We start from the raw sequence: 23734 nt of genomic DNA on the forward strand, positions 1-23734 counted from the left end.
TTTATATTGTATTTTTAAATTTTGGCTATACAGCACTTTATACACACAAATTCTACAACTCATTTTGATGGGGTTAATAGTAAGTATTTAGCGTATTGCATTTAGTAAAATTTAACTTGTTACATTTAAATTTTTCAAAATTTTTGACATTTTTGGGTTAGGGGGACGCATGTTAGAAACTTGCCACAGGCGCTTCATACCCTCATTACTGTACTGATCCCCAGTGTGAAATTAAGTTAAGTAGAAGAAATTGATGACATATCACCACATGCTTTAAGGGAACGTTCTAAGCAGTTAGCATCTTGCCTACCTGTTTAACAGGAGTCTTGCAACAGCACGCGTGCCAAAGGAGTGGACGGAAGGCAAAATTTTTCCTCTTCACAAAGTTTATATGGTGATAAGGCTAAAGCAACAAATTATAGGCTGATCTGTATCACTGAAGTTGTAGTTGGGGTATTAGAATGGTTGGTGAAAGATTAGATACAATAGTTGGTTGATAACAGTGACATTCTTTGTGCTTTTCAGCATGAGTTTGTTAAAGATAATTTGTGTTTCTAAACTTGCTTATGTACTATAGCAAGGTGACGAATGTATTGGACAAGGGACATGTGTATACAGTAGTTTACTTAGATTTTGCAAAGGCTTTTGATTGCTACACCACAAGTTGGTAACTAAACTGGAGAATGTGATAGACTAGTGAGCTGGATAGGAAAATGGCTATCAGGTACATATTAGCAAGTTGTGTATTGGGGGGGGGGGGTATCAAAAGAAGAAATTCACTGGTGGTTTGCCACAGGAGTCAGTTTTGGGACCACTGTTATTTAATTTGTATATTAATGATATAGGGATAAGTTTAGCTGGTGATATACAACTGTTTGCAGATGATGCAAAAACTGGGGAGAGTGATGAGGAATCAAGCAGATGTTGTTTCCTTACAGAAGACCGTGAATAGATTGTGTGGGTGGTAACAGTACTTCGATTGTCAAATTAATGTTGCAAAGTGTAAGGTTCTGAAATTTGATAGACAACAATTGGGATACAACTTATACACGTGGTGGGGAAATTTTGGAGAAAGTTAAGAGACAATTGATGACATTTCATCTCATCATTGTTATTTTCTTGTAGTATTTTGCAGAGATAATCACATTTTGCTCTGCTAATTCCCTCAATATTCAGTTGACACGTCTTAAGGCTAAATCCCAATTTTTTGTCAGCATCATGATTAAAATCAGAAAAATCAGTATTATTTGATTGCATGCCTTAGCCAGGAAAACTAAGTGTTAGACTGGTTGCCAAATCATTCTAGGGGAAAAGGGGTAAAACAGATTATGGCAATGGTAAAACAAGGGGACATACCTGTAGCTGTATAAGGAGGGTGGGACCAGGGTTATAAAGAGTAGGTTCTTTGCATGAAGAGTGGTTGGTGAGCAGAATGCATTGCCTGACATTGTGGTGAATTCAGATACATTGAATGAGTTTAAAGCACTGTTTGATGGGCTTTGTATGTAAGAGTGTTTACCTCCTGCAACAAATATTTTGACTCCATGATGTCTGAATATTTTAATGATTATTATTAATAATAATAATCATTAAAATCTTGTGAGTAAAATTTAGAAAAAATTTGCAAAAGCTACTTTTGCTTTTTTTTCCCATTTAAATATCAAGTCTTGAAAAACAATAGTATTTGATATTTTGTTTTCATTAAAAAAAAATAATTAAAAAAAAAAAAAAAATATATATATATATATATGTATGTATGTATGCATTCATGTTTGTGTTTACTGTTTAGCTGAGGATGCCATGTTAGGTGATCAGTCATTCCGTTACTTGACTGCAGATGAGATGAAATCCTTGGGTGATGACTCTCTTCCAATAGATGTTACTAAGGATGAAAAAGGAATTGATTCCATGTATCTAGGAAAAGACACTGAGGGTAAGTATTTTATTACATAACTTAAAAGCAATAAAATAAAATTTCAGTAAACAAAATGCTGAACCACACTTTAATAACTGTGGTTTGGCAGAAACAGAGGTGTGTGTGTGTGTGTGTGTGTGTGTGTGTGTGTGTGTGTGTGTGTGTGTGTGTGTGTGTGTGTGTGTGTGTTATGATTCATGCTCATTGCACTATCCGTGTATGACTACATTAATGATAATGGTTGAAGTCTGGCACTTTTTTTTTTTTTTTTAGTATGTGAGTCCTACTTGTGAAATGTAAACAATTTAAGTTCTGTGTGTGTGTGCATGCATGCACCATTTGAAAAGAGAGTGCATGCATTCACAAAATTTTTCTTTTCTTAATTTCTAATTTACTGTCAATAATTTTTGAATGTATACTATAAAAGTGAATTATGTGATAAATTATACTTGTCACATATTTTATTTAGTAATTTTTCAAATGTCTTCACTCCAATATTAGTGTAACCCATTCTAACTTAATACACTAATTAATTACCTTTAGTGCACGATGTGTGGACTAACTAACACTGACATCAGAAGTTATAGAAGCATATTTTTTGGAATATCTACTGTCTAGACAAGAGAGTCACTTGAACTTGTATGAATAGTGATGGATTTTTGTAGCTATGCAGATTTAGCAAATTAATAGTACTTGCAGTTTTACAGGTTATAGCTAGACAAAAAAAAAAAAAAAAAAAACAGGCAACATTAATGTGAAAAATATTACTTTATTGCAACCGTTGAGTCTCAAACTAGAAATTTTAATGCAAAATGTTTTTCGCATGGACTGATAAAGATTAGAGGGAACGTTGAGTTTCTAATTTACTGTCAGTGTTTTTTGTGTATGTGTAAGCTACTTGAAAAGTTTAGTATACTACATACTAAACTTTTCAAGTAGCTTCATTTCTCCAATAAGCAGGGCATTGGTCTCAAAGTAGGTAATGAAATCAGTGTTCACAGTGGGATTCAGATGCACACGCCATTAATGGGAGAGCAGGTATAATATCCAGTGTGTTTCATCTTTAGTGGTGTTAGTTTCAGTTGACAGTTTACCAAAAGTTCAAAAGTTTGTAAACTGTGTTATTTGAAATATTTGGCATATGGGTGACTGGGGGGAGGCAACTTCAATGATGGCATTGAAGTTGCCTCCCCCCCCCCCAGATACACATGCTACATGCTTATCATTTGTTTTTAATAATGACATCAAAAACTAATGGAAGATAGTCTCTCTCTCTCTCTCTCTCTCTTATAATCTTTTATAGTGCCATCTATAAAACTTTCTTGAAATACTTTTCAGATCAAGGTTCAAGTTGGAAATCCTAGCTTCACACCAGCTTACACTACAGCTTGCAACATCCATAAAGAAATCAACACATCCAAATTAGATTTTAAAATGGCCACAAAAAAAAAAATAGATTGAATTAATTAATTTTAAAAAAATTGCTGTTTGACTTCTCAAACAGCAATCAAGGCTACTGATCCCTCACTACCAAATTTGTGCCTAACTACTGTTAGGCCACAAATTTGGCTCTTCCATATGCCATAGATCAAGATGGTAGCATGGTACTATCTTGATGTAAGGTTGACTTCTTGGCATCAGTTTTCTCCTCTAACTCTTTTGTAGACAACCAAAGAAATAAATCAAAGATGCCAATGCAAAATTGTATTCTTGGTTTAATCCTTAAAATAAGCAAACAAAGTTTGTACATGAAGTATCTTCACCATTAGGCTACTTGTATATAGACTTCACATCAGTTACATTAGTTTCTCATAATGCAAAATACACAACTTTTTCAGCTGTGTATAATGGCAGCAGCCCAGCCCACAATGCATAGCATTGTGGGCTGGGCTGCTGCCAAAACCAGTTTTAACCTTTATTGAGGTAAAAAAGTAAAGTGGTCATCATTATAGGACTAGAGTAGTTATTATAGGGGTGCAAGAGATCCTGATAGTAATAGGAGAAAGAAAAGGGGCAGATGGACAGTGAGAGATAGAAAAAAAGATCTCAGCTCTTTTATATCATCTTTAATGATAACTATAAACAACAAATTACATGATAACCACAGTAATTAACTTTAATAAAAGTATGGATATTTCATACTGAAAATAACAGTACATCATCAGTGTGTAGAAACAAGCAAATCAAAGAATAGGACCACAAGGTACATACATCAATCAGTTTGTTAATTAAAAACTGTTGCTGCAAACTAGAAATTAAATTAATATTGATATTAAAAATTAAAGATGCCAAGAAATTACATTCTTAGTTTCAGTCTTTATCCAAGTGTAAGCAAACAAAGTGTGCATGTGAAGTCACATCATTTGCCTTGGTATCCCATAATGCAATGCACATCCTTATGGACATGTGTAATGCTGCACATTATTGGAAGGACCACTACCCAGACCGGTTTTGACTTTTATTGAGGTCTCTTCAGTGGGAGCCAAACCCAGAAGTGATACCAAGGTTGAAGTAATGCAGAAGTCATATTTGCATATACTTCACACACAAACTTTGCTTACACTTGGATCAACAATGAAACCAAAAATATAATTTCTTGGTATCTTTAATTTATAGTATAACCAAGTGAAAAAACTTCCAACATCATCATCATCATCATCATCAAATTCCTGCCATGTACCCTCAAGGGGTGTACAGGATATGACAGTACTACATGAAAAAATTACATCATTACTAACTTCCTATCTACAATTTTCCTCCAAATCAGTCTGTTACTTGTCAAGACTCCAACATTATCAGATCTTATATTTCTATCGTCTAAGGCACTTTGTACCGTATCAATCCACCTATATCTTGGTCTTTCTCTGGGTCGTTTTCCTGCCAACCTGGCAAAGAACACTTGTTTTGCTAATCGTTCCTCTCCCATTCTATTTAAGTGACCATACCATCTGAGATTAGCTCTGCTAACGCATTCCTGGATGCTGACAATGTCAAGTTCTTTCCTAATATCCTCATTTTTAATATGATATTGCCATTGATGCCATCTGTTCATGCCTCTAATCTTTCTCAGGACTCTCATATCTGTGGTCTCTAGTCTTTGGTCAAGTGTTTTACTTCTGACCCAGCTCTCAGATCCATAAGTTAAAATTGGTTTGAACACAGTCTTGTATACAGCTAATTTAGTGTTCCGACTAATTTCTTTCTTATTCCATATGAATTTATTCAGTTGACTTCCCACGATACCAGCTTTGCTGATTCTGTTGTCTATTTCTATATTTAGTTTACCATCTTCAGTAAAAATTGTGCCTAAGTAGCTGAAATGTTTTACTTGTTCCACAGGTTCTCCATTCACAACACAGTTGACATTTTCATTGATTCTGCCTATTTTCATTGTCTTTGTCTTTTTATTGCTGACCTTCATACCATATCTATTACAACAGCTATTCAATTTAGTCAGAGAATCTTGCAGACTTGTAGCGGATTTATTTAGAAGTATAACATCATCCGCATAAAGCAAAGAGCTGACATTAACATCTCCAATTTTGATATCAGGTTTAATACCACATTCCTTCATAATGTGATCCATATAGATAATGAATAACAGAGGGGATAATGTACATCCTTGTCTCACACCAGATTTAACATTAAACCATCTTCCTGTACTTCCTTCAATTCTAACTGCTGACTCACATCTCAAATAAAGACTAAGTATTGCTTGATATAATGCCCCATTGACACCATATAACTGCAGCGTATTGAATAGCTTCTCTCTTGGCACCTTGTCATATGCCTTTTCCAAATCGACAAAACTTAAATACAGATCTTTGTTATATTCCCATGCTTTCTCGACTATTTGTCGTAAAGTGAAGATCTGATCCTGACAGCCTCTATTTGGCCTGAATCCAGCTTGTTCTTCACCAAGCTTTTCTTCCACAATTCTTCTCAACCGTTTCTCAAGTATACTTGCATAGATCTTGCCAGGAACACTCAGTAGGGAAATACCTCTGTAATTCTCACATTCAGTTTTATTTCCCTTTTTATATATGGGTACTATGAGAGCTCTACTCCGATCATCTGGAATTCGTCCCTCAGTCCAGGCTTTCTGAACTATGCAGTGCAGCCACTGTAAGATTTTTATACCACCATACTTCAGCATTTCTAGTCGAATATCATCTACTCCTGCTGCCTTTCCACATTTCAAGCCTTTGATGGCTTTTTCTACTTCAAGTATGGATATGTATTCCTGACTGCATGCCTGGTCAGTGTTTTTTTATCACTGTGCTGTCATCACTGCTTGTTTCATTTAGCAGTTTTTCAAAGTAATTACTCCATACTTCAAGGATATCTTTTTCTCCTGTTTTCATTTCACCTTTATCATCTCTAATTCCTTTTACAGCACTCTTTCCTCCATTCCTAAGCTTCTTCAACAACCTCCAGAATATTTTGCCACCTTCTTGATATTTATTTTCTATATTCTTGCCAAAGTCCTCCCATGACTTTTGTTTAGCTAGTTTTACACACTGTTTAGCTTTCTTACATTTGTCTCTGTATTCTGTAAGCGTAAAAGCTGACTTATTTGCCAGGAACTTTTGATATGCTTTCTTCTTTTCCTTCACTGCCTCTTTAACTTCCTTTGTCCACCAGGGAGTTCTGATTTTTTTATCTTTGCACACAACCTCACCACATGCCTCTCTGGCAGAATCAATCAATGTTTCCTTCAGAGTTTGCCACTGAATCTCCAAGGTTTGATTCCTGTTCTCAAACTCTTTCATTTTCTTTTCAATAATATTTCTGTATTTTAGTCTACAGTTCACATCTGAGAGCTGCTCAACTTTTATTCGCTTTAAAACTTTCTTACATGTTATTCTTTTCAATATGAAATTCAATTTTATCCTGCTCAAGACTAAATAGTGATCACTTCCAATTTCAAATCCTCTGTACACTCTGGTGTCCTGCACCAGGGAGAAAACATCACTATCAACAATAACATAGTCAATGAGACTTTTCTTATTCCTAGCCTCTTCTCTCCATGTGAATTTGTGCACATTTTTATGTTGGAACATGGTGTTAGTAATAACCAGTCCATGTCCTGAGCAGAAATCCAACAGATATTTGCCATTATTATTAGCTTTGCTCTTTTCTCCAAATTTTCCCAAAATATTTTTGTATGTCTCACAATCATTTCCTACTCTACTATTTAGATCCCCAACAAGGACCAACTTTTCCTTTTTCATTGTGTCAGTTGCTTTTTCTAAAGCCTCAAAAAATTCCTCCACTTCTACCTTAGTAGACCCTTCTGTGGGACCATAGGCACAAATAAGTCTCATTGTCCAGTTCCCCATTCTCATATTTGCCCACATTACTCTACTTGAGACTGACTGCCATTCAAGAAGATTAGCCTCGTATTTTGTGTTGAATACTATGGCTACTCCTTCTTTTCCTTGATTGTTATTGCCTGAATATAACATTTTGTATTTATTGCTCAGAAAGATCTCACCAGTTTTGGTCTTTTTTGTTTCAATCACTCCTATTATGTCGATCTGGTACTTATCTAATTCCTCAGCTAGCTCCATTTCTTTGCCATTCAGGCTTCTTACGTTGATAGTACCGATCTTTAACTCTGGTGATGTTGAGTTGGGGTATGTTTTCAGATTTGTTCCAGTAGCTGACTTTTCGCTGTTCGCCCTGGTTCCCTGGCGAAAACAACGGGGGCCTTGTTTAACCGGGCGACGCCCCAGCCGGCATGAAATTTTGTCATGTTGTACCATCATTCTGTACCATCATTCTATATTTTGGTTTAACCAATAAGAATACAATTTGGTCGGCTAAATCCCAAATTGCCAGCCCATCCTCGTTCGTTCAGTATCAAAGTAGATACCCAACAGGGTGCACCACGAGAAGGTGAGGATTGGACATTAGGTCAGAAGCCCTGGTCGGTTCTCCGCATTCCTTTAAAGACTATGTGGAGGTCTCCTCTCAGTTATACAGCTTTGACCCTTAAAATATTTGATCCTTAAAACTTCCAACAAATAATATTAAAACTATTTTTGATGTTTATAAAATGAGAATCTACCAGACTTTTTGGAGAGAGAGAGTTTTTCTGATTCAGGTTAGGCTGACATAAAAACAACATATTTCGTACTGAAAATAACTGTACATTATCAGTATGTAGAAACAAGTAAATCAAAGAACAGGAATACAAGGTACATACAACAATTGGTTTATCAGTTAAAAACAGTTGCTGCAAACCGGAAATTAAAATTAATATTAATAAATTATATTAATTTTACATTTTGAAAAATTATGGAGACAGCTACCGTGTTATAGAGTAAAACTTTAGTTTAATATAAACCAAAATCAACACTTGATTTTACTCTATAACATGGTAGTTGTCTCCATAATTTTTCAAAAAATATTAATTTTAATAATTGGGAGAGAGAGACAGTCGTTTTCTGATTCAAGTTGGGCCGATGTAAAAGGGCTTCGCAACTACTTTTTTTGAATAGTCATTCATATTTAAAACTACTTCTATGGAGAAGATGAGCTTGATCCCACTGAATCCTGTGTTTAGTGTCGATACTATGCTGTGCCAGACCAGACTTGTGAGGTTTCATGAGTTCACTGTAATATTGATGTTCATTAATTCTATTTTACACTGAATGACCTGCCTGCCCAACATATGTCAAATTGCATTCACAAGGAATTTGGTAACAGATGAGAAATTTTGTCCATTCTACCAATTCTCCAAATAGGTTCAGAGATACCAGAAATATGAGTGATTAGAATCCTGTAATCTATTGAAGAATCCTTAGCTGTTTGGACATAGGAGTCAGTTATCTGCTGGATCTGATGAGTGTGTAACCATTTAATTCCATTAAAGTTTTGACAGTGAGAAGTTCTTGTTGTATGCTTGAGGGAGAGAAGCATATATTATGTGCTCTATTAATTAAAGACTTGATAACATCAATTTTTTGAGAGGTGTGATTAGCTTACTTTTGATGAATGTATTAGCCAGTAAAGGTAGGCTTCTGATAAACACTGGTTAACAGAGTACCGGAGGCTGTGTGAGTAAAGATGGATGTCCAAGAAAGGTAAACTTCCATTATTTTCTTTTTCCATGGTGAATAGAATGTGTGGATGAAGGCTATTGATGGCTATGTAGCCAAAGGCTACATAATGCTACATCGTTTTTATGTAGCCTTTGGCTATGTAGCAAAGGCTATCATTTTTTCTTTTTCATCAGTCTCATGCAGCTCAACAACCAAAAGACCGATTGAAACTGCAGTGCAAAGATGACTGATACCCAGGTGATTAGTCTTGTCTAAATAAATGCCTTGATTTGGCCTTTTCTTCTTGTGATTGCTTCTTTTATCCCTGCAATTGACCATAACACTTCAGTGAACTAAGAGGATGGACCCATTTAAAAAATCTTTCAAAGTAAAAATAGAAAGAGTTTTATCTGGTGAATATTGCATAATGTGGATGGTCTACACCACCTAGCCAAAAATTGGTATTTCCTGGAATGCCTCTTTCTAAATACAAAAATCGTCTGACTGAACAATAAAATTTCAAAATATAATATAATATGCATTTGTATGTTATATTATTGGTTTTCAAATCCATGTTTTTTCTTAACTTTCCATAAATGGTATTTTAATTTAAGAATTATAAAAATTAAAATTCTTTCCTGGCTGACAGGTGGAAGATGTGCTGTAAAAATAATAATAATAATCTGTTCTGTTGTAAATAATGGAATGCCGAACACATTACACAATCTGTTCCATATACCCATTTCAAGAGGGCAGCTGTAGAAAGCATGGTCTACTGTTTCCGATCGGTAACTGATCTCACAGATTGGATTTTTGATGTTCAAATATATCCATTTGATTGGATTTACTAGAAGGTGACTATATGCAATTCTCTAAATCCCTCCTTGGATCTTCGGTAAGTTAATGAAAAAGTGTTATTGTCAGTACTTAACTGTGGAAGTTCATGGCAAAAGAGGTTAAAGAATCCTTTATACCAAGTTTTGCTTTTATTAATGGAAAGAATGTCAATGCCAGAATGTTGTAGCAGTCTTGGAGTTAAGCACAAAATTTTGTAGTATTCAGAACCATCTGAACTTTTGGATCTTTATAATCTATACCAAATAAGGAGAGATGAAATCTCAGGTAGTACTGGAGAAGGTCTGCATATGTGTGATTAGTCTGCAAAATTTTATGAATTTTTGAAGCTGGTTTACTTAAATAGCAAAATTTTAAGGCTGGAAGCTGAAGAAAGCCTGCATGTTTCTTTGATAGTTGAAGAAATTCCTTTGAACTTCTTAGTATCAGCTCAGCTGAACCAAAAAAATTGCAATGGTTTACTATATATAATTGATTTTTATCATTTTCTATAATGCCTGTAATATTTATTATTTACAACTGCGCAGGGAAGATTATGGTTTTAAGTATTATGGCTTTAGAAGAAAATGAAAGTGGCCCAATTTTCCAGTCTTCTAAAGTTTCAATATTTTTGTATTTCAGTTCTTGAACTGGTAATATTGAGTAATTGGAGAAAAGAATTCCAATCAAAGTGAGAGGTTCTCCCTTAGGGATTAGTCTAAAGAGAATGCTTGCTAAGATCCAAAAACCTTTAATTATCAGCATTAGCAGTTAATCCACTGATTTTGCTGAATTTTGTGAAAATACCAAAAAATATGTATGGAATCGTTATCCCTCAAAGTGTCTACTACATTGTTGGCATATGCGAATACCTCATTTTCCTTTATAGGTAAGGGAACGGTTATTAAGGGAATTCTGCCATGGGATCCTTAGGGGTCTCATGCCAGTCCCAAGCCTGGATAAAGGAGGGGGGGTCGGTCAAATGAGTGTCGATGCTCTAACCGTAAAATAAAACACGATTATCTGATGCCTATACAATCAACAGCTACAACATGCCGGCTCGGGCGTCGACCGGATAAACAAGGCCCATGATACCAATCGAGCGATCAGGGTTGGATCGAAAAGTGGGATACAGAAAGGAAACAGAAACTAAAACTAACAGAACTGTTATCAGTAGGAACGTGGAATGTGTAGACACTCTGGAAAATTAGAACTACTTCGTGAGGAAATGAAGAGATATCGGTGGAATATACTAGTATTGGCAGAGATGAGATGGACATCATCTGGAGAGATCAGTGGATGCAAAGTAATATGGTCAGGACATGACACCATGCAAGAAGCAGGATTTGGCTTCCTTCTTAGCAAAAGAGCTCGAGAGGCACTGTTAGGCTACAAACCAGTTAATGAATGAATCATAGTAGCAAGATTTCAGGCAAAGCCATTCAACATATCATTAGTCTAGATATATGCACCCACATCTGACAGCACAGATGAGGATATTGACTTATTCTACAAAGATCTGACAGAAACAATAGAAACAATACCAAAGCAAGATTTGCTAATTATTGAAGGAGATTGGAATGCCAAAGTTGGAATAGATAATGATGGTTGGGAAAGAGTCATGGGAAAATATGGTTTCGGAGAAAGAAATGAACGAGGTGAAAAATTGTTAGAATTTGCTGTGGACCACGAGATGATGATCTGTAACACAAGATTCTAACAAAAGGGGTGTAGAAAATGGACGTGGCGATCAAATGATGGGAAAACCAAAAAAATGATTGATTGATATGATTAAAAGAAGATGGATAACATCAGTACAGCAATGTCGAACTTTTCAAGGAGCTGGTATAGACTCGGACCATAGTTTAGTGATTGCAAACATCAAGATGAAATTAAAAAAGAAACATAAACCCCAACATCAGAATAGAAGAGATACAGCATGAATAAGTGAAGCAGAAATAGGAAGAAGGTACAGAACAGTGTTAGAAGAGAAACTTAAAAGTGTGGAGAAAGAAAAAAAACTCGAATTTAAGAGTGAAAACAGTAATGAAGGCGATAGAAGATGCTGTTGAAGAAACAGTACCAGAAGAAGAGAAGATCAAGAAGAAATGGATTACACAAGAAACACTGAAGTTAGTACAAGAGAAAAGAATGTTGAAGATAAGAAGGGATACATCAGAACAAATAGTAGAGGGATATAGAAGAAAGTGTAATGAGGTGAAAAAAGCAGTCAGAATGGATTAGATTAAATGGTTAGAAGCCCAATGCAACAACATAGAATAGTACTATGGAGAGCATAAAACAAGGGATGTATACAAAATGATCAGAACCATTAATAGAAAGTGGCAACCAAAACAGACCACAATTAAAGATGAAAAATGCAAAGTATTGATGAATAAAGAAAAAATTGTACAGCGGTGAACAAGATACTGTAGTGAGTTATATGAAGAAAAAAGATTCAGAGAGCATTGGTAAACTGACTGAAGAATTGAAGCAGATATCGCCACCAAGTAATGAGCATGATATGGGCATTTTAAGAGGAGAGGTAGAAAAAGCAATAGGACGGCTAAAGCACAACAAGAGTCCTGGTAATGATAGCATTATTGGAGAAATGATTAAATATGGTGGTGAAAGTATGGTTACAAAAATGCACTAACTATGTAATATGGTATGGAAAGAATGGAAAATGCCAGAGGAGTGGGTGAAATCAATATTAGTAACATTATACAAGAAAGGAAATAAGCTAGAATGTAAAAATTATAGAACAATTGCCTTGATAAGTCACCTTGGTAAAGTGATGATGATCATATTTACAGAAAGATTGAGAACACAATTGGAAGCATACCTTGCAGATGAGCAAGCAAGATTTAGGAAGGATAGAACTACAATTCAACAGAATGCTAGGAGAAAAAACAAAAACACATATACTTGTATATGTGTATATACATACACATATACATTTGCTTCGTTGATTTTCAGAAAGCATTTGACAGTATTGATCAGAAAGTGACAGTAGCTGCTCTGGAATCCTATGGAATTGATAAAAAAAACTAATAGCTATATTAAAAGATGTTTATCAGAATGCAGTTGCAGCAGTTAGAATAGGTGATGATTTGAGAAAATGGTTTAAAATAAGCAGAGGTACTAGACAGGGAGACCCAATATCACCAAGCATTTTCATCGCACATTTAGAAAGAGCAATGGATAAAATGAAAGAAGATGACACATGAATATCTGTACACGGAATGAGAATTAACAATCTGAGATTTGCAGATGACATTGTTATTATTGAAAAAAACGAAAGAGAACTACAAAAACACTGTAACTGTTAAATAATGAGGAAGGGAAGAGATTTGGACTTGTTATGAACTTTGAAAAAACAAAAACAATGGTATTTGGTGAGAAGAACATGAAACAAAAGATACAAGTAGATGGAACTGATATAGAAAATGTAGAACAATTCACATATTTGGGAAGTAAACTGACATATGACTTGGACTGTAAAAAAGAAATAAAGATCAGGATTGCAAAGGGAAGAACAAATCTGAAGGCTATGGATAACATCTGGAAATGTAAAGTGATCAGTCTGCAAACAAAACTAAGAGTATTTAAAACGTGCATCTTCAGCGGTGTACTGTACGGATCTGAAACGTAGGTAATAAATAAGGAATCAAGAAAAAGAATTTTGGCATTTGAAAGAACTTGTTACAGGAAGATTCTAAGAATAGGATGGGTACTGAAAATCACCAATGAAGAGCTCTATAAGAAGATACAACCAAAACAGAATCTAATGCAGAAGATTATAAAACAGAAGCTGCAATTATTTGGACACATCTGTAGAATGAGTGAGGACCGGAAGATAAAGACATTTATGTTTGATATTTTGGATGGTTTAAACAGAAGAGGTAGAGCATACAGAGAATGGATAGACGATATAAAACACTGGTGTGGAATGGGTGTACAAGAACTGCAACACTGTGCACTGGACAAAGAAAGGTGGAAGAAGATAGTGAAACAGGCATCAGACATCAACAGGCAGTGAGCCCATGGTTTGTGATGATGATGAACTGTTATCCCTCACCCGGCCTGTACATATATTGTCATGCAAGAAAAATTCAAGAACTAGTCCAAAGAGCAATGGACTAAGAGGACAGTCTTGTTTGACTCCTTTGTGAATTTTCACTGGATCTGATGGGGACCAATTAACTACCCTGCCTCCTAGTTAATTGGTCCCCATCAGATGCAGTAAATTGGTATAGGTTCCTTTAATAACGGATAGCAGCCTTTGGCCCACACCAGTTTGCTGGAGGATGTGGAACAGAAAGGATTACTGGACATTATCGAATACTTGAGTAACGTCTATCTATCGTACTGCCATTGGCTGCTTTTTCATATTAACAAGGGAGAGTAGATCACGTATCAGAAACATATTATATTCTACTGCATGGAACTTCATATACCTGTGTGTCTTTAATCATGTCTCATTTCTACTTTGAGCCTGTTATTAATAATGTGGAAAAAGTCTTGTAGTTACTGTTAGATAGTGAAATAGCTCTCCAGCTGTTGATTCAGGAATAATCTCTATTAGGTGTTGGAATAAGGATGATATGGCTTGCTGCAAATTCACTCGATATGTGTCTGTAGAGAGAAAAGAATTAAACAGTATAACTAGAATGGGAAGAATAAAATCCCTATCCTTACAGTAAAGTTCTATTCCTAGACCATCAGGTCCTGTGAATTTCCTTGTCTTGGCTTTCTTTGTAGGCTGCAGTAACTTCAGCTGCTGTGACAATTCTGTCAAGTCCTTCTTGGATGTGAACAGGAAACCCATTAATGTTCCAAGAGTTATAAATTTTCATACTTCTATTGTCTTCGAAGAGATTTTTATAATGTTATTGAAAGGAGTCAAAGATGTCTTGAGTGGTGGATATGGCTTCACATTCTACGTAGATTTATGTGATAATCCTTTCTTTGTGGAATTTGATGAAAATTCCACAAAGAAAAATTCCATAATTCTTCAGCTGCATTCTGTAGAATGCAGCTGAAGAATTATCTGTTAAATGCTGCTGTATTCTTATTTTAAAATTTCTTTCTTCCACTTGTTTCTGCCTTTCTATGTTGATGTTTTTAATGATGTTGCTGCATTCTATACCATTACATTAGTTTACTATGAACCAGCTTCTCTCTTTAAACAGGTCTTTTAACTTTCTTCTTTTGAGAAAAGCTTATTCCTTTCCCTATTCAGTCATATTCCGTTTTTAATACATACTTGAATTTTAACCACATATCTCAGTTCCAGGTAACATTATTCCAGTTTAAACAGTGGGTCTGGAGTTTGATTTAAAAGATCAGTTGGAAATTCGGTGCAAGTATGCATGGTCCAAAACTGATCTCTACTAGTTCCATGCATTGGAATTTAAGTAAAACTGGATTATGATCTGACATGTTGATTGTCAAGATGGTTTATTTGAATTACTGTATTCATGTGGGAAGAAGAGATATAAATTCAATCAAGACGGATAGCAAAACCTTGATTCAAGTATGTGTAAGCCTAGAGATCAGGAGTGCATCCTCCCTATGTCTGCTAGTTGAGCATTGTCAAGACAAAATTGTTAACTGTGCATAGCCCACTTTTCCACTTCTTGGGTCCTATTTTGTCTTATGTTGGGTTTTCAATATACTTCCAATCTCCAGCTGCTCTGATGTAGTGGACACAATATAATATGGCTGCAATTCCTGGAAGAATTTTTGTCTAACTGTTCCATTGGATGGAGTGTAAACACTTGTATACCTTATTACACAAAACCAGTGGTGCACCCAGAGGTGGGGGGGCAAGGGGCCCCGGCATCCCCAAAGAAAAGGAAAAAACACTAGAAAAATTTCCAAAAATCTTTTCCTAATTAAAATTAATTTTTTTTATTTATGTTGTGTGCTACTTATGAATTAGTGATCACTGCAGATGCTCAGTTATAGGTCGTATGCGATGTGTAGTGTGTATTCGCAAAACATCTACTCAACTCGCCCCCCCCAAAAAAAGGTTAAATCCTGAGCGCTCAGCCCCCTCCAAGATTAAATCCTGAGTGCGCCACTGCACAAAACATTACGAGTTTTTCAGTAGTTCCAGTCTATTGTCAACATTCTCCTTCTACATCCTTTTGGTTATTACAGAATGACCTAAGGAAGGGGATGGTCAAGAATAAGAAATCCTACACCAGCCCTATTAAATCTTCCAAAGCTCCATTAAGAAAGAAGTGGATATCTATCTGTTTTTTTCTGTCTGAAGAAGTACAGTTTCTTGGAGAAACAAAATTCTTGTATTATGGCATAGCATAGGTTTCCATACAGCTTCTTATTTAACTAGCCTGTGGAATTCTGATACTTTTAATGAGGCAGTTCAGAAGGCAGATAATATAATTATTGAAGTCTTACTGATAAGTCTTTAACTTCTAGGTTTTAGATGAACCTGATAAGGTCTTCAATCTGTGAAGGAGCAACTGTGTAGCCTGTTTCTTGTAAATTCTTTTCCAGTTTTTTATAGTCACTTTCATTATTTCAATTTCATTACTATCATTCTTGATTTGGAAGCTAGTTATTTTCTTTTTGAACATACGTATTGAGAAAACTTTGCATTGGTAAATTTTATTATTTTTATTGCTATTTAGCCTATTCTTGTTTAGAAGTGTCCCTTTTATAATGTCATTGGCTTTTTACTCAAATTTTAGGGCATTACTGATGTTTTATATAGACTGATATATGAAGAATATATAGGAGGAAAAAATTCAGACATACCTTTGTAGGATGTTGCTGACTGTCTTCTTATTCAGTGGCATCCTGGTGTGTGGCGATATACATTCATCTGCTGTTAAAGGAAGGAAGTATGATTGAAAGGAAGGGAGGTTGGAAAATGTGGGGGGGGGGGGGTAGAGAGAGAGAGAAATGTGGGAGAATTAATGGTAAGGCAAGGAGTATGTGAACTTTTTTTTTTATTATTATTATTAAAGGTGGGCAGAGAATACTTTGGAAGGGGGAGGAATAGAAATTTTTGGGGAAGGGGAAGAATATGATGGAATAAGATCAGGAGTGGGAGTAACAGGGTGTGAGCCATTTCAACAATCTTTGGAGCTTGTGGTGGAAGTGGAGGCTATGTCATGCCGGCGTGGTGTTTCTTTCTTTGGTGTATCTGTGTTATTTCTTATTGGTCGGAGTAGTAACCTACCTTTTATGTTATGGAGCTTCCAACTCTCGGAGATTATTTAGGGCTGGTCGACGTTTATTGAGTTTATGTCACATTTTATGGCTATCATTTCCGATATTCTAAGCATTGTTTTATTTTCTTGTATATTGGTAGAGCCTCTGCTACTAATGGCTCGCAAAAAGTTAAGCAAGTTTGAGTGCGGTTAGTAGTTGGAAGGGATCAATCGTTCGATGCTGTTGGCACACTCTCCCTCGATGAGTCTTTGGACTCCCTGGAGGTGCCACATAATAATAATAATAATGATATCTATTATTATGGCCTTGTTGATATACAAGATATACAATACACACATGCACAAATCCTACATCTTTCTTTTCTGCACAACTTGCATGTCGATACATTAGCTACCAACGCTCTACTCCTCAGTTCAGATCTACTATTGTCAGGACTTACAGTCTTCATCTTTTCACTCTTCAGTTTTGCCTCTTTTGACAACTCCTTTACATCCTCCCTCACAGAATACTTCTCGCCTCTCAAATCATTTGTGCTAACCAAGACAATCAGTTCCTTCGCCTTAGGATATTAATATTTTACAAATGGGTGGCTAAGGAGTAACAGCACCAAATTAAGAATGTGGTTCTCTTACACCTAAAAAGAAAATAAATGAAGTAATATTATTATTATTATCTGAGACCTCCAGGAGTCAAGGACCCATTGAGGAATTGTTGGAACATCCACCTTATTCCCAAATCTGGGGAATAGGTGGATGTTTCAACAATTCATAGTGCAGATCCCTTAATTTTAATTATCCTGCAGGTTATCTTCATCACTATTATCAACTTTTGCCCTCTAGTTTTGTATCATCAGCAAACAATTGAATATTCCCCTTAAATCTTTCTCTAAATCATTTATATACGAATTGAAGAGCAGTGGCCCTAGTACAGAACCCTAGTACTCTATTAGTCACCCTCATTCTCCTAGATTCTGCTCCATCATATACTACTCAGTGTGTTGTGTCTGTCACCTACCCCTATTAGCTCAACCTTTCGTATTAGTTTTCCATGTGGTATTTGTCAAATGCATTTGCAAAGTCTAGCATTATCATGGTATCATTTCCTTTATTCCCTTTCACTGTGGATTTTACTTTTAACCAACTTTTCGAATACTTTAACAACCACCAGTAATATATTAATTAGTGTGCTACTTCCTTCCTGGAACCATGTTTATGTAAAGGAACTATTTTTCCCTCTTTCCACTCCCCTGTAGCCTTGCTAGACCTGCAATGCCAATTCTCTTGGATATTCATGCAGTATACCAGATGACATGGCATCCAGTCTCACTTGCTATATTGAGATTGATATTTTTCAGTATGCCAAACACCTCCTGTTCATCTACCTCAATTTTGACATGCACCTCTTTCACATCAGTAACTGTAAAATCTCCACTTGGATGATACAAGATGAGATACTTGGATGAGACCTTTGCAAAATGATCACTCAGCAACTCAACTATTTCCTTTGCCTTTGTCACCTTCCTACCATCAGCAATGATTAAAGCCATTCTACCGTAGTTATTTTTGCTCTTACTTGCTACATAATGAAAAAATTCTTTTGGATTTACTTTCTCCTGTTTAGCTAATTTTCTCTCATAATCTGATTTGGCATTTCTTACCATAGCATTCATCCTTCTTGTTTGCACTTTGTGTTGCTCATGCTGATCACTTTTTCTTTATATTCCCTTCATATTGTTTTCTTTTATTGCAGCTCTTGCTTTATTTTTCTACTCATGCATTTAATCCCACCTTGATTTATTCTCCTTTCCTTGGTTATGCAGGTGTGAGATTAAGGCCAGTAAAACAAAATATACAGTGAGTTGTTGCTGTAGGCCAGGGAGTCATACAGATGATCTGGAAGACATTCATCGCCAAATTAGTATAACGAGTATAGGTTGAGTGATTATTATGGGGACTTCAGCTATGGAAATACAGACAGGAAGGAAAAAAGATCACATGGCAGGAAGGCAATAGAATTTATACACCTACTAACAGATAGTTACTTGAGACAACATGTGATGGAGGGGAGCTGGGAGTGTGAGAGTATTGGACCTGATCATAGGATCAGAAGAGCTGTCCATAACCACTGTGACACATTGATTCCATTTGGTGAAAGTGACCATGTGGTCTTGACTTGGGAGATTCTAAAACATGACACACTTAGTCTTAAAACATTTAAAATTTGTTTTCATTATTTCACGGCCCCCCCTCAACAAAAATAAAGCCCTCCAAGGGTCCGTGGCCCACAGTTTGGGAAGCGCTGATCTAGAAGAAGAAATATTAAATTGTATGCGTAATGTAATGAAGGTTAATCAGGTAGGAGTTAGATGGATGAGTAATATCATTGATTTACTGTAGAAGAAGAAAATGCTGTGGAAGCTATATAAAGAGAAAGGTGACCGGCAAACCCTCTAACAGTATAACCCCTAACCACTTCCCATGCACGACTAACATTTTTTCCTTGTAGCTTCTCAAGCTATGGCACTGCTTTAAGATGCCTCCTAAGTCTGTCATAATTATTAGCTTTATTGTTCAACATAAATCCTTTATTGACAGGGATTTCCACATGTTTAGTAACCTCCCAAAACAAGACTGCACAGTTACTCTCCTCGATTGGAGACAGCATCTGTCTTGGTTATGGGTGCATCTTCTGATGCTGTTACCAGATCTAGCACTTTCAATCCCAGGTCCCCTCCATGGAATGCTCGTTTAGGTAAAAACATCCCTTAGCAACTGTATCAATTCTGCCTCCATCCTGCCATGCTCCCTTTTCTCCCTCAGATCTGTCCCAATAATTGAAATCTCCCATAATACTTGCACAGTCTGCATTCATGCTAATCTGCTGTTGCATGCCGTCCACCGGTGGACCTGATCTATTGTCGGTTGTTGCTGCTGCTATAGAATTTGTCCTATTGGTATCTGTCACTCTAGATAGCTTCAAATGAATCATCTTCCTCAGACCTAAAATTCTATTTTTTTTTTTTTTTTGGTTGAAGTTCTTGTATCATCAGCAATATTCCACCTCCTGTCCTATTCTCTCTATTCTCCCTGAAAATACCCCTTACATTCTATTCCTGTAATTAAATTTTCTGTTAATCCAGTTGTTACTAATGTATAATTTTTGGAAAGTCAAGCTGACCAATACCAAAAACTCCTCTCCCTTATTTCTGATACTTTTGACATTCGTGTGCATGCATTTCAACATCCCCTTTGACCCACAATTATCCTTGTGTAATGTCATCACCAATGCATTCTAATCTGAAAACCATGAAAATGCATTCATCATTGGATAATTATTTCTCTTCTGACACTTATTCATCCTGGGGCAGCTTATCAAATGTTTGACTGCACCTCCCCCCTCCTCCTCCTAGTACCTCTAGTTTACCTGGTTTTTCATTTCCAAATTCCAATGAAATAACACTTTCTCCAGACATATAACTCCAAGGCCATTTCAGGTCAGTCCATCAGGTATATACAAGTCCTTTTATCTATCAAATTCACTTCGTACATTTATAAACTGCTCACCATTCCTCCTGTACAATTTTCTCATTGACTCATTCGCAATCATGGCCCTTGTTCTCAAATCGTTTCTGTCATACTGAGACATCGGAATCAGAATCTTTACTTTCTTGCTCTTCTTTTCTTTTTCTTTCAACAACTCTTTCATATCATCTCTCGTTACATATTTCTCCACTTTTAAAGCATTTGTTCCTGCCGAAAAAATCAACTTTCACTTCTTTCTTCAACTAACAGCTTCATTATCGTCCTTGATCTTCACACCTGAGAAACATTCCTTCATCATTTTCTCATTAAATATACCTCTTATCATCGAATCGTCATACAATACCCTCTTCAAATTTCCAGTTTCTCGCATTTTCATACTTTTCCAGTTCACGTTTCCTTTCATTCTCTTGCCTGCTGTACCACATGACAATCATTTCTCAAGTCACTCTACCTCCCAGTTTGTCCTGTGAGGAATATCACATGAACACACTATTTTACTCCTTATTGTCACCTCATTATCCTCATTACTCTCAGCAACTTCTTCATGCCCGCATTCGTATTTCGCACACTAGCATTCACTACCTGCACAGTCTCCAGAACGCTCTTGCTACTGGCAGCTGGCTGTTAAGGTGGAAGAGAAAAAAGATCCTCATGTGTCCAAATGGAGAACTCATCACCAGTATATCTTAGCCAGAAAGAAGGTTTGAGAACAGCAAATAAAGAATATTTTTCATATAGAAATTGACTATGGCAGGAGAGAGAGAGAGAGAGTCTATGTCTCTATCTGCTTATATGTATAGGAAAAATCTGCTAATACCTGACTTGAACACAACAAATATATCCACCTCAAAAGCTATGTCAGTCAGTCAGGTCTGGCTCACCATGCCATGTACCTTGAACAAATCAAATAGGAAAACCTACTATCTCTCATCTCAGCAATTGTAAGCAAATAAATAAATATGGTTGCATGAAACTTTAGTCTTCTAATCTAACATCTTTCTACTTATTGTTGTTTTTTTTTGCCTAACTTGGGCTTCTTTGAAATACATGATTGGTGCTCTGATAAGACAGTTTTATTATGTGTATAGCCTGTCCAATTTGTGTATTTTGTCAAATGGAAAACCAGCATTTCCAGGAGAAAAATCCCTACCAACCTCCGTGTGGGACTGGCCAACTCGCCATTTGTTGAAAAGCCTGATAAAGGTCACAGACTTTACTGAAATCCAAGTTTTTCCAACTAAAGGATATTGTTTAAAATTAAGCTATGGAAGTTCTAAGAGAAATTGGAACTGTTAAACCTATGTTTAATTAAACCAGTACCTAAGCCTAAATACGCATTTGATTATTATTCACGTGTCTTCAAATGTATTATAAATTTCTGCAAGGTATCCCTCAGTACTACCAAGTCATCTGTTTCAGTGTATGACTTACATTAAATAATTTAGGCAAAGATTCTACCATTAATTTATGTCAAAGGTATTTATGGTATAAAAACAAAGCATCATAATATATAATTAACAGAAAGATTCTAGAAAGCACTACAATAGCTGCAGTAAGTTTACAAAATGGTTTACCAATTCCTGATTAAAGTATACAGTAAAAACCCTTTTTTACACTTTCCAGGGGACTGACGGAAAAAAGTGTAAATAGCAGGAAATGTAAAAAACATTTAAAAAAAAGGCTAAAAGATGACTTGCTGCTAGTATGTGACTACATACTAGATTACAAAATTTAATAACTGAAAATAAAGGAATTTACAATTACTTACATTTATCTATTTAAAAGAATCTTTAATTGTTGATTGTTTTTGCTTTTTCTGCACTCGTTATAAGTTCCACATGCCTCTCCACAGTGTATAATGTATTAAATGCCCCATCATCTCCTGATGCATTTGCAATATAACTCCTCAAAACAGAGAAAGCTTCCATTGCTTCTTTACTTGTAGGGACGGTAGGTTCTTCATCGCAGTCTTCTTCAACCACTTCTTCTTCTTCACCAAAGTGGTGGTTGGAAAGGATGTCTTCTATACTTGGTACCATTGATGTGATCACACCAGCATCAACATAGTCTTGAAATGAGGAAGACTCATCCATAACATACCAATTGTTGGGCTCTGACATATCTTCTTCCTCCTTGTTCCTCCTCTTCCACAAACGTAACTCCTGTCTTCTCTCCTCTAAAACACAATGTTTTACTTGGCAGAATGTTATAAAAGAGCCCAGGTTCATCAACATTGAAAATATTTTTCAGTTTGTAGTCTTGAATAATAGTCTTTGGTTCATGTTTCTACTGGTTAACAGTTTCCCCTGCAACATTATTACTTTCTCCACACACTTGATTATACACAATATTGTGACGAGTCTTCAAAGGATGAATCCATCCATTTGATACAGTAAAAACATTAATCCCCAACCTCGCAGCAAATTCAAGGGCTTTCGCTCGGAGTATAGTACCATCAACTGTAATACTCAACATTCTCATAGAAACAAACCACTCTGCCACAAGTTTATCCAATTCATCGTATGTCAATGTCCTGATATACTTTCGTTTTTTTTTTACATAGCGCCAGATTGCTTTGCATTGAGTTCAATGCTTGACCTGTTTTTTTACTATCGTGTTCAAAATGGGCATGGAGAGTCCAAGATCTTTTGCTAATTGCACACATGTTCCAGCATGTCAGTCTACACGTCGCAGAATTGCCATCTTTTCTTCTACCGAAATACATTTTCTGTCTTTTTTCTCCATGTTCTAGCATGGATCATCCACCACCGCAACTTGAAAGCAACTATCACACGCTAATTACATAGCAGAAATTCTGCAATATACCACATGCTTCTGAATTGTGACTACGAACACCAACACTGCAAGCTAGTGAAGCGATATTTCATGAACTGTGGTTTATTCACTGATATCTAATGTTCACAAGTAACAACTGTTACTTGGTAGAAGTGTGAATGTGATTTCACAATTTGTGTATGATCAGTGTTCACGATTTCAATACAGCACTGTGAATGCGAAATCACATCACAACATTACGGGTGCCACGAGCTACTGACAGTTTAAAATTACTGATATGAAAACTTCACAGTATTAATTCGTACTGTGATTGAAAAATCACGGTATCGCTCATCACTACATCACTGCTTCAAGCCTGCAAGTCACTGTGATGGCAGAAACGAAACTAC

At 36.0% G+C, this 23734-nt stretch overlaps 1 protein-coding gene across 16 annotated transcripts in view; it reads left to right on the plus strand.

Moving 5' to 3' along the window:
• Nucleotides 1–23734, plus strand: part of LOC150095834 (uncharacterized) — a 1527755-nt gene that overhangs the window by 837363 nt on the left and 666658 nt on the right. For all 16 annotated transcript variants that reach the window (XM_090409494.1, XM_090409490.1, XM_090409495.1 and 13 more), the window contains one exon: nucleotides 1790–1933. In XM_090409494.1, the coding sequence (XP_090265620.1) occupies nucleotides 1790–1933 (144 nt within the window). The remainder of the gene's footprint in view (nucleotides 1–1789; nucleotides 1934–23734) is intronic.

The sequence above is a fragment of the Typopeltis vanoorti genome, chromosome 19, assembly GCF_054136105.1.
Source record: "Typopeltis vanoorti isolate ZY-2024b chromosome 19, IOZ_Tvanoo_1.0, whole genome shotgun sequence".
Taxonomy (NCBI): Eukaryota; Metazoa; Arthropoda; class Arachnida; order Uropygi; family Thelyphonidae; genus Typopeltis; species Typopeltis vanoorti.